The sequence below is a fragment of the Podarcis melisellensis genome (assembly GCF_964234715.1).
Source record: "Podarcis melisellensis genome assembly, chromosome: 1".
In the NCBI taxonomy this organism is placed as follows: Eukaryota; Metazoa; Chordata; class Lepidosauria; order Squamata; family Lacertidae; genus Podarcis; species Podarcis melisellensis.
Genome location: NC_138528.1, coordinates 42,871,160 through 42,889,182, shown reverse-complemented (window position 1 = coordinate 42,889,182; position 18,023 = coordinate 42,871,160). Strand labels below are relative to the sequence as shown.

General features: G+C 43.2%; 1 protein-coding gene across 4 annotated transcripts in view; it reads left to right on the top strand.

Annotated features, from left to right (window-relative positions):
- The window catches only part of LTK (leukocyte receptor tyrosine kinase), a 118,308-nt gene that overhangs the window by 62,996 nt on the left and 37,289 nt on the right, over nt 1–18,023 (top strand). For all 4 annotated transcript variants that reach the window (XM_081931669.1, XM_081931668.1, XM_081931667.1 and 1 more), the window contains 6 exons: nt 2,540–2,679; nt 4,454–4,591; nt 5,312–5,461; nt 7,568–7,668; nt 8,331–8,497; nt 11,702–11,796. In XM_081931669.1, the coding sequence (XP_081787795.1) occupies nt 2,540–2,679; nt 4,454–4,591; nt 5,312–5,461; nt 7,568–7,668; nt 8,331–8,497; nt 11,702–11,796 (791 nt within the window). The remainder of the gene's footprint in view (nt 1–2,539; nt 2,680–4,453; nt 4,592–5,311; nt 5,462–7,567; nt 7,669–8,330; nt 8,498–11,701; nt 11,797–18,023) is intronic.

The window sequence follows — 18,023 nt, the reverse complement described above, 5'->3', positions numbered from 1 at the left end:
CCTTCTACTACTATGTATACAAAGGGCTTTGTTCTGGGTTCCATTAAGGAAATTAAATTGGCTCAGAAAAGTTCCCGTTTGGATCAAGCCTAGAAGGAGCCTTATTTATGGCATAGGGGGAAAGCTGCTTTAGTTAGATCAAGCCATTTGGGACCTCCCAAAATTCAGCTACATAATTTAATACCTGATTAGAGCTCCATGATAGTGGTAGTCTCTCTCCGTCTCTCTCTCTCCCCCCCTCTCTCTCTCTCTCTCTCTCTCTCTCTCTCTCTCTCTCTCTCTCTCTCTCTGTGTGTGTGTGTGTGTGTGTGTGTACATACACACTAGGGGCTGCGGCCCCTGCTCAGCTTGTCAACCCCACCTACCCCTTTACCAACCAGCCTTCCCCCCACACCTGACTGAACTCCCCTCCCTCCACAGCTCACCCCGAGCCACAACCCCCCTTAAAGGATAATAATAATAATTTATTATTTGTACCCTGCCCATCTGGCTGGGTTTCCCCAGCCACTCTGGGCGGCTTCCAGCAGAATATTAAAATACAATGATTCATCATTTTGTTAAAGCGCCTTCCCCCCACTGCCCACTGCTGTAAGTGTCAAGCCCCCAGGTGAGCTGTTCAGTGGAGGGCAGGAGGGACAGCTGGCCTGCCCGTGAGTCAGGATGAAGCGGCTACCTCAGGCAGTGGAAGTGCAGAAGGAAATGCCCCACCTGCCCCCACTGTTTCTGTCACTGGCAGAGCGCCCCCTCTCACTGGGAACGTTCCAGCACGCAGCATTGCCTCTCATCTTCCCTGCCCCTGGAAAGGTGAAGATAAGCACCAAAGCCTTGTTGAATGCTCCCCCCTTGCTAAGTTCGGCAAGGATGAGGGCATTGCGGCACAAGTAGATGTGGGGCATGGCAGCAGGCTCCCGTTTCATGTCTAGCCCCAGACAGAGGGGGGGCCATATGGGCCACTTGGCCCAGGCCTCCGATTCCAAAGGGGGTCTCAGTCAGCATATTCATCTATATTTTCGATTTTGTCTTTATATGCAGATACGGTTCAAGCCTTCAAATAAAATTATTTGTCAGCATAACTTTTGTGGAAATTATTTATATACTTACTTATTTATAAGACTTCAATTATACCCGGGGGGGGGAAGGGGGGCACATTATCTACCTGGCCCAGGCCTCTGCCTGGCTCTGCAAGGCCCTGTTCACCTCAGGTAGCAAAACTGGATGGGCTGCCCCTGGTGTGAGGTACTTCAAACAATGGCTTAGCAAACAACTGTGTGAAGCACTTCCTTCCTACATTAAACATGCCAACAGGGAGGTTTAATAGAGGGAGGAAATGCTTCACACAGCAGCTTGCCAAGTTGCTGTGTGAAACTCCTTTCCTCCCTCCATTATACCTTGCTGTAGGCACATTTAATGCAGGAGAGGAAACATTTAACACAGCAACTTGATAAACCACTATGTGAAGCACCTTCACCTTCTGTGAAACAGCTTGCCTGGGCCACCTAATACCCACCCTGCTTCCTTGCTCACCTGCCTCCCTGCCTGGTGTTCATCACACTGCAGTTGGGATGTCCACCTATTGGCAGCTGCACAAACTGCAGAACCTGACGACAGGCTTACATTTTTATGTATATGCAAAGCTGCCTCTCACAATTTCATATTCTGGACAATATGCTATACATATTACATTGTGGAGAAAAAGATATTACTAGATGCTGCTAGGACTGACTAGATGTAGTGTTGTGATTGCGCATCAGACATAATGTACCCATGATTCAGTTTTGAAGGTGGCTTGGATGCTGCGCTACAATTTGCAGTGTCGGTAATGAGGAGTGACTCAGTGCTGCAGGTTTCTGGCTACTGTGTTACACCATGACACAAGTGATACAATGATGAATCAGAACTGGTGGGCTGGGCAATGTGCAAAAGCAAAAAATGTGTTGGCATTTAAGTAATGAAAGATCAAGTATGCATATGTATATGTAACCGGTATAATTTGAAGTGTAAAAGGTTGGGCAAGATTTAAAGCTGAGAACAGTATCACAAATATGCCATGGGTTGCATATATACTATTCCATCCATAGCACAAAAAAGTATTTTTTTCTCAATCTGGAACCATTCATGATGAAGCTCAACATGCTGCTTTCATTCTAGATTAAGTCTAGATCCTGCTATCAATAAATGTGGGTGTGATTACTTGATAGTCATTTGAGAACCCACCCCTTGCTTAGGTTATCCTTAAATTTGTAGCAGTTCTTTCTCCCACTGGGGAAATCTCAGCCATTGTTATTTTTATGAAATTTGCTAAGCTTAACTTGTTGATGGCTTTGAGTTCTTCTTGCCTGATGGGTACTGTTATAGCTATTCAAGCAAAATACTTTAAACAGTGATCAACTTGGATTGTTTCAGGAGCCTTGGATCTACCAATAGATCCCAATCTGCCTTCTTCCCAACCCTGTAGTGTGTGAATTACTTTGACCACTCCAAAAATGCCACATAAATGTGAAGCATTATTTAATAATGACAACTCCTTTGATTTTTGCAGGGTGAAGTGGAAAGTGCTCATCGGTTCAGTTGGAGAAATGGAAAGGCCCTTTGAGATCACTTTGCTTTATTCAAGCTGTGAAGAAAAGAGTTCTGGGCTTTTGGCACTGGGCTCTTTGCATCTCAGAAATTGCTTTCATGGTATGTCTTATATTGCCATTCAGCTCTGGAAAGTCAGGATAGTTGCTTTGCATAATCACAAAAGCCCAGGACTAGCAATGCTTCCAGCATGAGACTCAACAGCAAGCAGTGGAGTAAATATCTTTGGAACATGAGGATCCCTTAAAAACAAACTTTTTTCTTAAATAAATGTTATGTAAAAAAATACACTTGGGTTCTCTCTTTAAAAGTTTTTAAATTGGACTAAAAATGTCCATCTGTCATAATGGTGCAGTCACTACATAAATATCTAAGCAGATACATATGCACTTCTTACATTAAATCACTCATAGGCATCATTTTAGGGTCAAAGCAGTGTTTAAATCACCACATTCAATAAATATAGGGCCACCAAACATGATTTTATTGCACTAACTTCAGAATATCATAAATGCATTTTTGTTCATTATATTTTGTAAATGATTTTTATTGCCCTTCTCAAACTCCTTTCCTGCTTGTTTTTTTTTTAATATCAATAATGTAAGGGATTAATTCTTCTTGCATGTCAGGTGCTTTAACATACTTAGGCCAGAGAAATAATTAGTGAGAAATATACAAAGGGAAAATAAACTTAAACGATTTAAGCCATACTGGATAATTTATTAACATGCCTTTGAATTGGAGTATAATGCAAATACAAAGATATATGGTGGCAGGATGAAGGGAGATTTGAAAAAGAGGGCAATAAATTTTGCCTATTGATAACCAAACTGCAGCCCCCCAAGAAAACCTAATCCTGGAAAGCAGCGGTAAATCCAGTGCCTGCAAAGGTCACATCTGTGCTTTCTGGACACCGGACTTCTAAGACTGACTTATTTTCTGAATCTTAAATAATTTGCTGTCTGTCCAAAAGAATGTCTTCCACATGACTTACAATGGAGAAACAGAAAGCTACAGGACAGCCCTTAAGCAATGGGAAGAAAGTTCTGCAGCTTTCTGACACTTTGGGGTTTGCATGTCTCTCATTGTTTTGATACTATACTACACTGCACTGAAATATCTAAATGTTTCTTTGATGGTCCTTGAATCTTTCTGCCACACTTGCTCTCCTCTCCTGCAACACCAGTGTGGCGCACCACACCCTTTTGAGAACCACAGCATTAAGTGATTGCTTCCATGTGTGAACCAGTCATCACAGCTTAATTACTCCTGGCAGAGCTTTTCAATGACTTCTCAAACTAATTTCAATCCTGTTCAGATTTGGTGCAGAGGATGGCAAAAGTATAATATGTCCTGGTATTTGTTTGTCATCAATATTAGATCTGTCTGTTGTCATGGATATATTTATTGATGGTGTTTCAGTAGTCTGGGAGAGAGCCATACCCTCGCAAATCCATGCCTAAAATTCAGGCCCACTCCTTTCTGTAGATTTACTTTAGCAACCATTCAACAGTTTTATTATTATTATTTATTAAATTTGTATACCACCCTATACCCGCAGATCTCAGGGCAGTTCACAACATAAAAGCTACCCTTTTATATGTAAAAAATAAACTCTGCCTCTAGATATATACATCTTTGGAGATCTAGATGTAGTCGAAAGGTGGGATATCAGTATTTAAAACAAAATAAGTTAACTGATCAGTTCATGCTGCTTTCAAGAACTCACTCTTCTGTTTATTGCTCGCTGTATCTTCACCATCTTCTTCCATACTCTTGTGACCAAGGGGGAAAGGAGCTCATAATGGAGCTATTATGTTTTAAATCTAGGCATTGTTCTTTGATACTCGGATGTATGTTTTTTCCTTCCCTTCAGACAAAGGAGTTCCACATATTTCCCAATACGAGAAGGGTTCTGCCGCCCTGTGCCCACAAGAGGGCTGTGTCAGCAAACTTCAGGTCTGTGATTTCAGTACCAGTTGCCCCATCGAAGAAGAAGGTGGATCCATCTGTGGTGAATATGGATCTATTTCCCTTACACTTTTCTGTCCTTGGCTTCCTACTTGCCAGCTTGGTTGCATGAATATTTTGAGGTCACTTCCTCACTCCTGTCTTATGGCTCCCATAAAGCAGCGGTTGCTTGACTTGGTCCCCTCGGATCATGCAACCACAAGTTCACAGAGTAGCTGAAATCCTCCCTACCTCACAAAACAGCCCTTATATCCAGTGCCAGAGCATTTCTCCCCAGCAACATGTCATGAGGTTGCTCAGGTCCAATTGGTCCTAGCTTCCTCCTGCCAGGACCCTGGAGATTAGGCTATTGATTCTTGATCAGGTGATCTGATGCTGGCTTCCCCTGCCACAGTAATAGTAATCAAGACCACTCAACTATGGTTTTTTAAAACCATATATTGTGGTCATGAAATGTATTTAATATTCTTGTTTGGTTGTAATCTGCCTGGGTGGGCGACTTGCCTAATGCAAGACAGTGGTATACAATAAAAATTATTATTTATACAGTAGCATTGCCGTTAAGGGGAGGTATCATGGCACTGTCCATTGAATGAGATGACATGAAAGCTTACATAACTCTTGGTGGAAGTGTTTCCCATGCTTGCTATTTTCTAACCAGACTCAACAAGAGAAGGCAATAGTTAATTAACTGGTACTCACCCTGTTTCTCTTCTTACTGAGATTTATGTTTTCCTTCCTACCACCAATCTTTTTCTTGCAGACCATCTACCGGAGGGGGCACATTGTTCTTTTGAGGAAGGTCCCTGTGGCTGGACATTTGGTGGCAATGTGAATTTTTCATGGTCTATTCATGGCTTTTCAAAGATGCAGGAAGACCCCTTTGGAGCATCTGCCTTACACGCTACCGGAGGTTTGTTCCATATCTGCCATTTTCCAGTTTAGCCCAGAGCACCAGGTTCTTCTAAAGAAGTGTCAATAGAGGGACACTTAGCCCCTGCCTTGAGAGAGTGCACATCAACCCATGAGAGACATGTCCCTTAAGCTGCAAACCCCAAAGTGTTAGGAGAAGAAGTGTGAATTAATCACATTTTCTCTGTTGCCAGTTCTTCACAACATGTAAAGTAGCTCATTGCTTTCGGCAGAAATATTTCAAGACATTTGAGCAGCTGTGTGTGTGTGTGTGTGTGTGTGTGTGTGTAAATGAAGGACCAAGATCCGCTTAGAAGACCATTACTGTGCAACAAGTGGGGGACTGCAAGGATTTTGGGAGGAGCACACTGAGCTTTCTACACTTCCAAATAAATTGTTGTAGAGATGATAGTGATAGTGATAGAGAGGTATGGAGATTCTTCTTTTCTTTCTCTTTTCTTCATGCTGTCTAGAAAAGTTCGTTTCCTTTCTTTTTGAAAAGTTACATACTCTCCCCCCCCCTTAAACACACCCTTCTATGTTGGCTTCTCCAGTTTCCACCTTTCCTTTTATCACTGATGCTTTCCCCCCCCCCCCATGTTCTGTTCTTGTGGACATTGCAGTCCTCTTCATTCAGCAGGGTTACTGAGTAAAGGTTGTCTCCCTTCACTCAATACTTTTAAAATTACAAAGTAGCATTCTTTGCAGGGGGTTGGACTAGATGGCCCTTTGAGTCCCTACAAACCCTACAATTCTGTGATTCTGCATACCTGAGACATTCCCTGACTATATAGCAACTTTTCTCTTCGGACTGTTTTTCCGTCCTACTGGTTGATATGGGGCTACCAAGTTTGTTGTGCAATGATAGATGCACAATGGATTTCCTTTTAGAAGATAAAGTGGAATGTTAAGGTTTAAAAAGCTCCAGAATACCATGAAATAAATCTCAAACTGCAATTAAAAAAAAGAAAAAAACTTGAATAATGCAGATTACGCGAGATAGATGAGATTATTCTATTTCCTATTGTTTTAATCGAAAGATAATTTGAATGATTTGGGCATTTGGCATTTTTTTTAATAAGTAGTATTTTATAATATAATAATAAGTATTTGAGTAATTTATTTATTTTAGTTATTTTGGTATTCTTTTGGCATCATAATATTTGTTTCTTTGCGGATTTTGCCAAGAAACTTTAGGATTCTCCCCTCCTTATCTTAGAATGTTTTAAACGAATTTCTTTGGGGTATGAACATAAGTACCTGCAGTGCCACCCACTGTCCCCAAAGTAGGACATGCAATAAGGTGTGGATTACTCTAACATCTTTTTGATCCTCCGACTGGATGCTGTACTGAGTGGTCGGCCAGGCTAAGTAGATGGCCATGCGCTGTCCCCCCAGGGCCACCGTGGAATGGCTCATTTGGAGGATGGATTAGGCTGGAACCTGTGAGCCTCTGTGGTGGCTGAAGGGGACGGGGAAACAATATAAAATGGCGCTGCATGTCTAGGGGATAGAGGAGGTGCCGTGTTGGGCCGCAACCACTGCTCACCGGCAAGATGGTAAGAGGCCATTTTGATCCTTTGATGTCTGCTGTCCCTATCATTGTGAAGCAGAATTCACCAAGCGCTGACCCACTAATAGTTCAGTCCATGGACAGTCAGTAAGGCATTGTCTAGGTGGCTGCCTAAATGACACAAGAACTTCCCTGAGCTGCTCTAGGCCAGTGTTTCCCAACCTTTTTTGGGCAAAGGCACACTTGTTTGATGAAAAAAATCTCGAGGCACACCACCATTACAGCCCCGTGACGTCAGCGCGCAGTGTCACGCCGGGAGGGACGCACGAAAGTGTAACTTTCAAATTTTTTTCCCTCCCCCTTGCCGGGGAACCTCCAAGCTTTGGGGGTGGGGGGGGAGGAGGCAGCAAAGCGAGGGACTGAGGGACTCCTCCAACGACAAGGGTTGGGGAAGAAGAGAAAGGGCTATTCCGCTCCAGTCACGGGAGGGGAATATGTACTGGCCCAACTGGTGTGCGGTCTTCGGAAAGCGGGGTGCGGGAAGGAAGCCTAGGCAAATCCGCCACTGAAATCCAGTTGCAATTTATTTTCCAGGTCACTTTTTGTATCTGCGTGTAGACAGTGAGCACACAGATGGTGTTGCCTGGGAATATAGTCCTAGACTCCCAGCCAGTCTTGCAAATGGAGCCTCCCAGGTATGTTTCCCTTTATCCTTCTTCAAATAATCTGCACTTTGAGGGAACTTTTAATGACACAAACCCCATTTTCTTTTCTTTCTTTTTACTTTTTAAAAAATATTTGTTTTATTAAATTAAAACTGGGTGTGACGGTTCTATCTGGAGCCCCTGGTTCAGTCTCCATTTCATCTGTGATGGAAGCCATGATGTCCTCATTCTGGACAACCAGCTACACCTACTGACCTGATAAATAAACATTGTTTTTGAGGGGTTTTCATACTTGACTACACCTGGTAGGGAAAGTAAGCTAATCCCTGAGTAATTCCTGAGTAATTTGCATGTGGTAGGAAATTTTTAAAAATTATAATTTCAAACTCAGAAAGATAGATAGTCCTCTCAACATACACTTTCCTTTACTTCCTCTGTGTGGCTGCAGTCAGGGTACACAGCATGAGTGTGGGATTCCATATTCTTCATACTTCCTAACCCACCGCCAGGAATTTGAATAATCATGCCAGCTTATACATTACTTCCTCCATGCATCTGTGGCGATAGGACCACTGTGTATCAGGAATTTTAGTATATATGAACCTAGCCCATCATCTTCAAATATGTGTCAGAAAGTGCCTCCTTGACAACTGCTCTCTGTCTCTTCATTTTGTCATCAAATTCCTCTTTAGCTCCAGTTCTCAGCCTACGTTTTTGGCAATTACAATGGCACCATCTCACTCATTGTCCAAGAAGAAGGAGATGGAATTGGTGACACGTTGCTGTTGTGGGAAAGAACAGGGAGCTGGAGTGATCACTGGTATCTTATAACCTTGGAAATGCCAAGACTTCAAAACTAGTAAGCACAACATCAGTGGTATTCTTCACTAATAGAGCATAAAATGATATATAGATAATATTGTACGGTCAGTATGCATGACACTTGATAAAGTAATAACGAAAAGACAGGTTCCTGCCCTATAAAGGTTGCAATCTAAAATCTAACACTCAAAAGTCCACAGAAAGAGAGGAAGAAGATGGAGGTGGGGATGGGGATAAACAGAGGATTTGTGTTCCTTCAGTTCAGTTACACATACTCAGGGCTTGTCCACTCTTCTGTTTGCCTAGAAATCATGGGTCTGAGTGGTTTTCCCCTTGCCACGTTCCTTTCCAAAGGAAAACCCACTGTTTAAAGCTATATCAGAACAAATGGCAATGTGGGGAAACTGCAGATTGCTGTTTGCTCCAATTGAGTGCTAAAGAATGGTTTTTCCCAGGGGAAAGCAGTGGGGCAAGAAGTGTGGACAAGCTCTTAGGCTTTGTGAGGTTGATGGGGCTGCATAGCTTTACCCCCCCCCCCAAAATGTGGGTTTTCAGTAGGGCTTTGAGGGAAGAGAGGGAGAGGAATGCCATATTGCTCTGGGAAGAAGTTCCAGGCATAAGGGACAACAAAGCAGAAAAGGTTGAACTGTTTTAAGTTAGAGATCTTTGGACTAGAATAATACATCTAGACATATAGTCATACCTCTGCTCTCGAACAACTTGGGAGTCAAACGTTTCGGCTCCTGAATGATTGAAAACCAGAAATGAGTGTTCCAGGTTTTGAACATTTTTTCAGAAGCCAACCGTCCAATGGGGCTTCCGCGGCTTCTGCTTGGCTGCAGAAGCTTCCTGCAACCAATCAGAAGCCATGCTTTGGAAGTCGAACGTTTCGGAAGTTGAACGGACTTCTGGAACAGATTCTGTTCGACTTCTGAGGTACGACTGTACTGGTGAAGTTATTCTGAGCATACAAACTTTAGGCTTGTGAAAGCCTGCTTCAGATTAAAGTTCCTGAATTCTTCTCCATCCCAGATCAAAATTCCTTGAGTATCCTTATGGAAGAAATCTACACAACCACCATGCCCTCCATCCCATAGTTCAAGCCTGAGTGTAGTTGCCTCTGTAGCCCAAATGGCACTACTTTTATGCACAAGAGGGGAGGTATTGGGGTGCTTGGAGAAGCACCCAATTTGGCAGAAGTAGAAAAATAATTGGGAGGTATCATGTTGAGGGATGAATCCCAAACAGCCAAATGAGAACTGTGTGCATTCAGTGGTCACAGAATGTTGAGGATGAAAACCAGAGGAAGGAGAACTGGAATGGTGTTTCCTGGAGGAAGGCATGGCTGTGAAACACTCTTTACCTAAAGTTCCATGACAGTCCAAACCTAATCATTTCCTGAAAGCACTGTAAGACCTGCATGTCTGAGTTAACATTAAATGACCTGGACTAGAACAATATGGCACGTTACATAATGTTTTATATAAGGGCTTTGCCAATTTTTCACCCCCTAAAAGAATTGGAGCGCAGAGAGGGCATGTGCCCCCGCAAGCCATATTGGTTTTTTCAGTTTCTCTGTGTCTGTGAGGTGTTACTGTCTTCCCTATTGCTACTACTCTGCAGTACCACTTTTGAAAAAGCATCTTAACCCTCACAGCATTATGCCAGCTATTTGGGGGACATGTTTTGCTTTGTTTTTTTGGGGGGGGGTGTAGCATGGCACCATGGATCCAGAAGGTGTAGCTATATGAAGGAAAGAAAGGACCCTTAGATGTCCTCACTCTGAAGCAGAGAGGGAAGGAACGCACTCCCACTGCCATGGCAACCAGAGTCATGCTCTCTTTCAGCTGATTATTATAATTGGGTCTCATTGGTCTCATTCCCAATGAAGGGATGCATTCCAAGGCAATAGCAACATGTTACCTCTTCCTCTTGGCTTCCAGCACCATAATTTTGTCCCCCTTTAATGCTACCCCATCACCCCAAAGTGAGAGTGCTCTGGGAATTAAAATGTTGAGTGAATATGTTTGGTAAAAATGCCCCCTGCTTTGGTTCAGCTGTTGTATAGTTCAGTGTTGCTGTTTTTCCTATTTTGGTATTTGTAATGTTGATAATTTTATAAGGAGCCCTGAACTGTAGAGACTGAAGAAAAGAGGGAGGTCCCAATCCTAGTCTCCCGCACCCCCCACAAAAAATCCTTTCCAATGCCTGCTGACCATTGAAGCATGAGATTAAAACCCCATCGTAAAGCACCTTTCATAAATATATTCAATCATATTAAGATATGCTTCTTGATCTTGCATTTTAATCTATTACTTGTTAGATGTTCTGGCTTGTCAGATTTTATTTATGGACTGCTTTTTCACAGATGAAGTCCTAGCATGTTGGCCTTGCTGAGCTTCACTCTAATTTGAATATTTTTAGATCACCCCAATCTGTTTAGAACAAGACTGTTTCCTAGCTGAATAAGACATTAAGTAGCACTTGCTCTTCCCAATATACAATTTTCTCTCATAAATCACACTGGATTTCATCATCACCAGCAGATAATTTCCTGGTGTGACATGTACTTTTCATATTCTCCCAGAGTACTATATTCTTATGGATTTATGTTTAGTTACAATTCTTTAAAACAAAAACAAAAACTGCTTAGCTTTATCCTTTAGGAATGGAACCTATTTTTAGCCATCCTGAATTAGCAGATTGTGCAATGATGTTTTTATTCAATGCATTAGCAAGAGAATGTGTGGCTCATGTGTTAAGACTACGGCTGCTGCTGCTGCTGCTGCTCTTTAGCAGCTATTGAATCCCAACTGTGTGTTAATTAGAATTACTTCAAATGTGAACATGTTAGAGTGCTAATACTAAGCCTTTTTCAGGGATGGCTCCTTGACTGATCTGATAACTGTTGACCATTAGTTTGGGGTAGGAAAATTCAGGGCTCTGTGAAGTTTTATAGCAATATATTCAGTTAAATTTTCTGAGGCTTAGTTTACTTACTGCTTTATTGTTCTGCTTGGGACTTATGGAATGCAGCAATGTATGAAACATGCTTAATTTTTCAGTAATACTGACTATTTCTAGTTTGTGTTTCTGTTATTTCTGTTTGCAAGTTGCTTGTTGTCATACAATGTTTGATAGCCCTGCTTTCTTGTTTGCAAAATCAATTCAGGTGTTTATTTTAATATATCTATATATATATTCTTTGTCTTCTTCTCCAAACATCTTCTTTGGTAAACAGCTTTCGGTTGCAGATCCGGGCCACTTGGGGTTGGAATTCGCAAGCTGACATTGCAGTCGACAATATTACATTTGGTCTAGACTGTTCCTCTAATGGTGAGTTACTTCTAATTAAGGTAGCTCCAAATAGGCAGACAACATATTAAGCAATACGAGGACTGTGTGTTATGTTCTTACTGCAGAAGAGCAAGTTATTTGATTGTGTCTGTGTATCACTTCCTCCTGGTGACTCTTCCTTTATTGTAGCCTCTGTGGAACATGCTTCAAGGCAGTAAATGTGTAAGTCTTTGCTGCTCAGGGACCAAATGCCTTCCCTTTGGATGGTACTACTGATGCAAATATTAGCTCACGTTCACAGCCCTGAATCAAAGTAATGTGTTTTTGGGCTGGGGAAATGAGATTCTTCTCGCAGCTACCTCATCTGGTGTTATCACAACTGTTTTGTAGAATGTGGTAGCATGGGACGCACAGTTCTTCCACACCTCCCTCCTTGTACCCTTTTCTGAAAGGGGTACAGAAAGGGATAATAAGTTCTGCTTTCATTCCAGACATGCATAACAGCCTTTTAGTGGCAGAGCTTCATGCTCTGGCATGGGGGGCTGAGAGCAGGCGGGGGCTGGGCTGGCCTGCATCCCGGGGCGGGGCGCACGTCCTGGGGGCGGGACGCCCAGTGTGTGTGTGGGGCAGCCGCAATGGAACCCCACCAGCTTGTGCAGCACTCCTCTTCCTCCGCCAGTGCAGCCTTTGCCGTCTATGAGGGAAGAGCGACAGGTTCTTTTTCAATCAGTAATCAATAACATTGGCATGTTATCAGTTGACGTAGAAAGAACAATCCTGACTTTCAGCGTTTCACTAATTAAAGTTGGTACACTTTTATCCACTTGCAACACATGGTGATTCTTAGGCTGCATGCACACAACATTTCGTTCTGGAATCAATGGAGAGTGAGTGCTGGTTTCTTCTGTATAGTCCACACTCAGTCTGGATCCAGATTTTGCACTGTATAAACTGGTTTCATTCAAAAAATAAAAGCCCACTGTAGATTGTAGATTGATTCTGCATTCCCATGTAGTGTGCCCATTTTGGGCATGTGGGGTATGTCCACAACTGCTCAATGAGATATACCAAGATTGCTATCACCACATCCTTCTTTATTCAGCTAGGGCATCTGCAGGGAGGAAAAGCTGGGGCATCAAGGGGAGGATTTCACATGTGTGTCAAATTACCACATCCACCCTTGTGGACAGCAGGCTCTAAAATCAAGCTAGATTAAAAGCAGCACGTTGAAAACAAGCATGACTGATTATAGATTAAGAAAAACTACATTTTTGTGCTATAATTAGGTTAGTGTGTACACAGCCTTACACAGGGGTCAGCAAACTTTTTCAGCAGGGGGCCAGTCCACTGTCCCTCAGACCTTGTGGAGGGCCGGACTATATGGGGGGGGGGAATGAACGAATTCCTGTGCCCCACAAATAACCCAGAGATGCATTTTAAATAAAAGCACACATTCTACTCATGTAAAAACACCAGGCAGGCACCACAAATAACCCAGAGATGCATTTTAAATAAAAGGACATGTTCTACTCATGTAAAAACACGCTGATTCCTGGACCGTTGGCAGGCTGGATTTAGAAGGCGATTGGGCTGGATCTGGACTCCGGGCCTTAGTTTGCCTACCCATGGCTTTACACTTTGGACGTGCCTCCCCACACAGTCACTCTAGTAGACATGCTAGAAGTTCTTCTCTGCCTGCCCTACATTGTATTCGGTTAGGTCTTGCGGTAGCCAGTCATCTTGCCCTATACTGTAACACCTTTTTAGCATGTTTAATATGATAATACTGCAGAAGGAGGTGATGGAAAGGAAACAGTGCACCAGTATTTTGTGTCGATATGCATGCAGTGACTTGCATGTGGACTGTTCATTTATTCAGTTAAAACATTTGTGTCCTGATGCTTTTCCTTTGTTTATTTTTTCAAAAAAATTCTATGCCGCTTTAAATTTCTAAAAAAAGACCCTTCTAACAACCCGCTTTAAACTATCAAACACGTCTTAAAATGGAACAGAATGTCAGAATGAAACGCTGCAATGTGCAAACAAAAATACAATAGGGATCCACATATAAAAAGAAGCTAAGGGTGGCTAACAGTGGATTAAAACAAATAAACTCAACTCTTTAAAATTATTAAAACATGAATAAGATCCATATGCATTCATTAAAACAATTAAGCATTCTGACAATAAAGCAATTAAAGGCAGCCATTTAAAATGCAAATTACACCCCATCAATCTTTATTACGGTCAAAGACCAGACAACAAAAGATTTGTAAAACTGTTTGCAAACAGTGAAGGGCATTACAATATTCACAGCTAAAAGTTATTTTGAACAAGAAGAATTTAAACATCCTATGGAAGGCCATTAAAAATGTCATTAAATGAGGGGGCTCCAGGGCATTGGTCCCAGCTAAGTACATTTTTGAAGACGCTCAGAAGGGCCTATGATTAAGATCTTAGCGGTGGCCAGGCTTTTATGGAAGTAGATCAGGAGTAGGCAACCTAAGGCCCCAGGCCCAGATGCGGCCCAATTGCCTTCTCAGTCTGGCCCATGGATGGTCCGGGAATCAGCATGTTTTTACATGAGTAGAATGTGTCCTTTTATTTAAAATGCATCTCTAGGTTTATTTGTGGGGCATAGGAATCCGTTCATTTTTTCCCTTCAAAATATAGTCCAGCCCACCACATGGTATGAGGGACGCTGGACCGGCCCATGGCTGAAAAAGGTTGCTGACCCCTGAAGTAGATGGTCCTTTAGCTCAGTGTTTCCCAACCTTGTGCCTCCAGATGTTTTTGGCCTACAACTCCCATCATCCCTAGCTAGCAAGACCAGTGGTCAGGGATGATGGGAATTGTAGTTCAAAAACAGCTGGAGGCACAAGGTTGGGAAACACTGCTTTAGCTATCCCATTCCTAAACTGTGGGAGGCTTTATAAGGTATCACCAGCTCATTGGACATTGAAACAAATTTGGGACACTTGCTTTAATAAGGAAGTCACATACAGTTTCTGAGCATGCTTCATAGAGAGTTGTGTATGAAATGCATTGTAGTAACCAGATGTGATGTTACTATGTAAATCATGTGATTCCCTTGGGAATGTATATAGGACGGGCATGGCTAACATAGTCCTCCAGATGTTACTGGACTACAGTGGTACCTCGGGTTAAGTACTTACCGTATTTTTTGCTCTATAAGACGCACCAGACCATAAGACACACCTAGTTTTTGGAAGAGGAAAACAAGAAGAAAAAAATTCTGAATCCCAAAAGTCAGGACAGCTAGCGGGATCCGCTGGCTGTCCTGGCTTATGGGATAGCCACGCGCAGCCTCTACTGGGCAAGAGGAGCTTTCATCCGCCTGCTCAGGAGAGACTGTGTGCGCCTAAGGCTCCCCCAAGAGAGCCTTGGGCCTTTCCCAAGAAAAAGCTCCAAGTGGCTCTTTAAAGGGAGCGCCTTTAAAGGGAGTCTCCCACCTGCATTCGCTCCATAAGATGCAAACACATTTCCCCTTACTTTTTAGGAGGGGAAAAGTGCATCTTATAGAGCAAAAAATACGGTAATTCATTCCGGAGGTCTGTTCTTAACCTGAAGCACCACTTAAGCTAATGGGGCTTCCCGCTGCCACCGCGCAATTTCTGTTCTCATCCTGAAGCAAAGTTCTTAACCCGAGGTACTATTTCTGGGTTAGCGGAGTCTGTAACCTGAAGCGTATGTAACCTGAAGTGTATGTAACCCGAGGTACCACTGTACAGCTCCCATGATCCTTGAGCACTGGCCAAGCTGACAAAGGCTGATGGGAGCCCAACAGCACCTGGGCGACAGGGTCACAGGTTAGCCCGCCTCCACAGAAAAGTCGCCAGGTTCAGCAGTCTATAGAGCAACTATGCTTGGTGACATGTTGCTCCGACTGAGGAACTGAACCTGAAGTTATATAAGGACAGCTGGACGTATATTGGCTTCCCCAAACACCTGACCTGGCTTGACTGACAAGCAGCATTATCCATGCCAGTCATTGTCAAGGTGGCAGTGTTCTTCAGCTGGGTTCGGACCAGCAGTTTCCTCCACCTGTGAGCTGGCCCAGTGCTGCAAAGTGTAAGGGGCCCTGGCCAAACCCAAGACCAAAAGGGACCATAGTTCAGTGGCAGAGACCATGTTTTGTAAGCACAAGGCCCCAGGCTCAATCCCAGGCACCTCCAGTTTAGAAAAGGATGTATGGCTGGTGATGAGAAAGACCTCTAACTGAGGAGGTCTTGGAGATCTGCTGCCAGTCAGCAGTGCCTAGGCGAGATGGGCAAACAGTCTGAACCAGTATAAGGGAGATGGTAGTTATAACCTGAAGAGTTGATGTGTGTGCAGTGCATGCTAAATCCACTCTCCTCTATATCGGAGGGCAGCGTTGTGCATGGGCAGCTGTGCCTCAAAGTCTTCTGGTGTGGAGAGGAGGTACACTACCTCACCCCTATGTCATAGCCGGCTGTGCCAGTGGCGTTGCAAGGCGGCCCCAGCCTAATAAATATATTATTATTATTATGTTTAAGAGGTTATTGTATTTTAGTGTTTTGTTGGAAGCTGCCCAGAGTGGCTGGGGAAACCCAGCCAGATGGGAGGGGTATAAATAATAAATTATTATTATTATTATTATTATTATTATTATTATTACAGTGTTATTAGCTGGCACAGCGGGTGTGGCCGTGGGCCACATAAATTCTGCGCAGCCAGCCGGCTCCTTCTTACTTGCTTCTTTCGTTTGGTTGGAGGGGAGGTATCCTGTTAAAGAGATCTGGGGTGTGAATACTGTCCGAAGCTCGGGCATGGGCTAGGGCCATGTCACAGCCCCTACGGGGACCTCTTGGGGTGCTACTATCTGACGTAAGTTATAGGGCACCCCCTATCAGTGGTTTTCCCTTCTGTGGGCAGGGATCAAGATATAGCCTGGCTTCACCCCAATGCCTAAGCCAAACCGCTCACATCTGTAACCAATAAAGTTGTGGCCTATTTGAACTCATAAACCAAATATTCTGTGTCAGTGTGACTTATTGTTCTCCAGGGAACTTTTGTGGCTCAGATGCCTTGGGATGCAAGGAAAGTTTTAAAAAGCCACCCCCAACATGGGTCAGAAGGCAAGCCAGAGAGGAGATTTCTCCAGGATATGTACCAGAAAACAGAGATTTCCCCTGGTAACTTCTAGAAGTTAGTGTGAATGTTGTTGCTTTTGACAACGCTGTGCAGTTGAGGGTACATGCTTCTGAAAAGACTCGAGTTCATACAGTTACATGAATTCCTGTAAGCTGCAATTGTTTTTCCTCTGAGTACAAGCTATTTCATTCATCATCTCATCCTTTTAATTCAATTAGATCTTGGAGAAGCCCAGCAGCTCTGCTTTGCTTTCAGTAATAAAATTACTTCTTCCCCTTGCCGGGAGAGGTTTCGGATGTCATTGACAGAGCCAGTTAACAGGCAGACAAGAGGTTATGTTGGGAGCTTGCAGATAGGCAGCAGGAAGGAAGGAAGGAAGCAAAAAGCAGGAAGGAAAGCCTAATTTTCTTCTTACTAGGATGGAAATGCTAATTTCCTCATATGTTCCGGCTATTCCGTTTGCCACTCTTCTCTTCAAAACGTGATATAGGAATAGTGTACAGTATATGAAGTGTGTGTGTGTGTGTGTGTGTGTGTGTTGAATGGGGTGGTGGGCAGTTTTCTGTTTGTTTGTTTGTTTACTACACATCTTTTCCTCTCAGTAACTGAAGTTCCCTGGGCAATTTACAGTGAAAGTTAAAACCATGAAGCAGAACAATAGCTAAAATCTAGAACAAAATAAAAGCAGTAGCGTACAATATCAGAATAAAGCTAGCAACAGAGGATAAAATGTCCAAGCACATTCTTAAAAGCCTGGGATCATAAGAAGGTGTTTACCTGGCACTTGTATATGTACTGCACTGTATGCAGTGTATGCACTGTATGCAGTGTATGCACTGTATGCAGTGACTGCACTGTATGCAGTGACATGCATACAGACCACACAGTATGAACACAAAGCAAGCTTCTCTGTGGAGGGTATTCCACAACTGGGGTGCCACCACTGAAAAAGCACTTCATTTGAGGGGGCACCTGGAGAAGGGCCTCCCAAGAGATTCACACTTAAAGCAGGGCCTGAAATGTAGTCCCTGGGATTGTGGGGCAGAGAATAACACTTCACAACCAGAGCACCATGCAACTAGCTTGTGAACCATGCCCTCTGATGTGCCCTCTATTGATTGGTTCCAAAT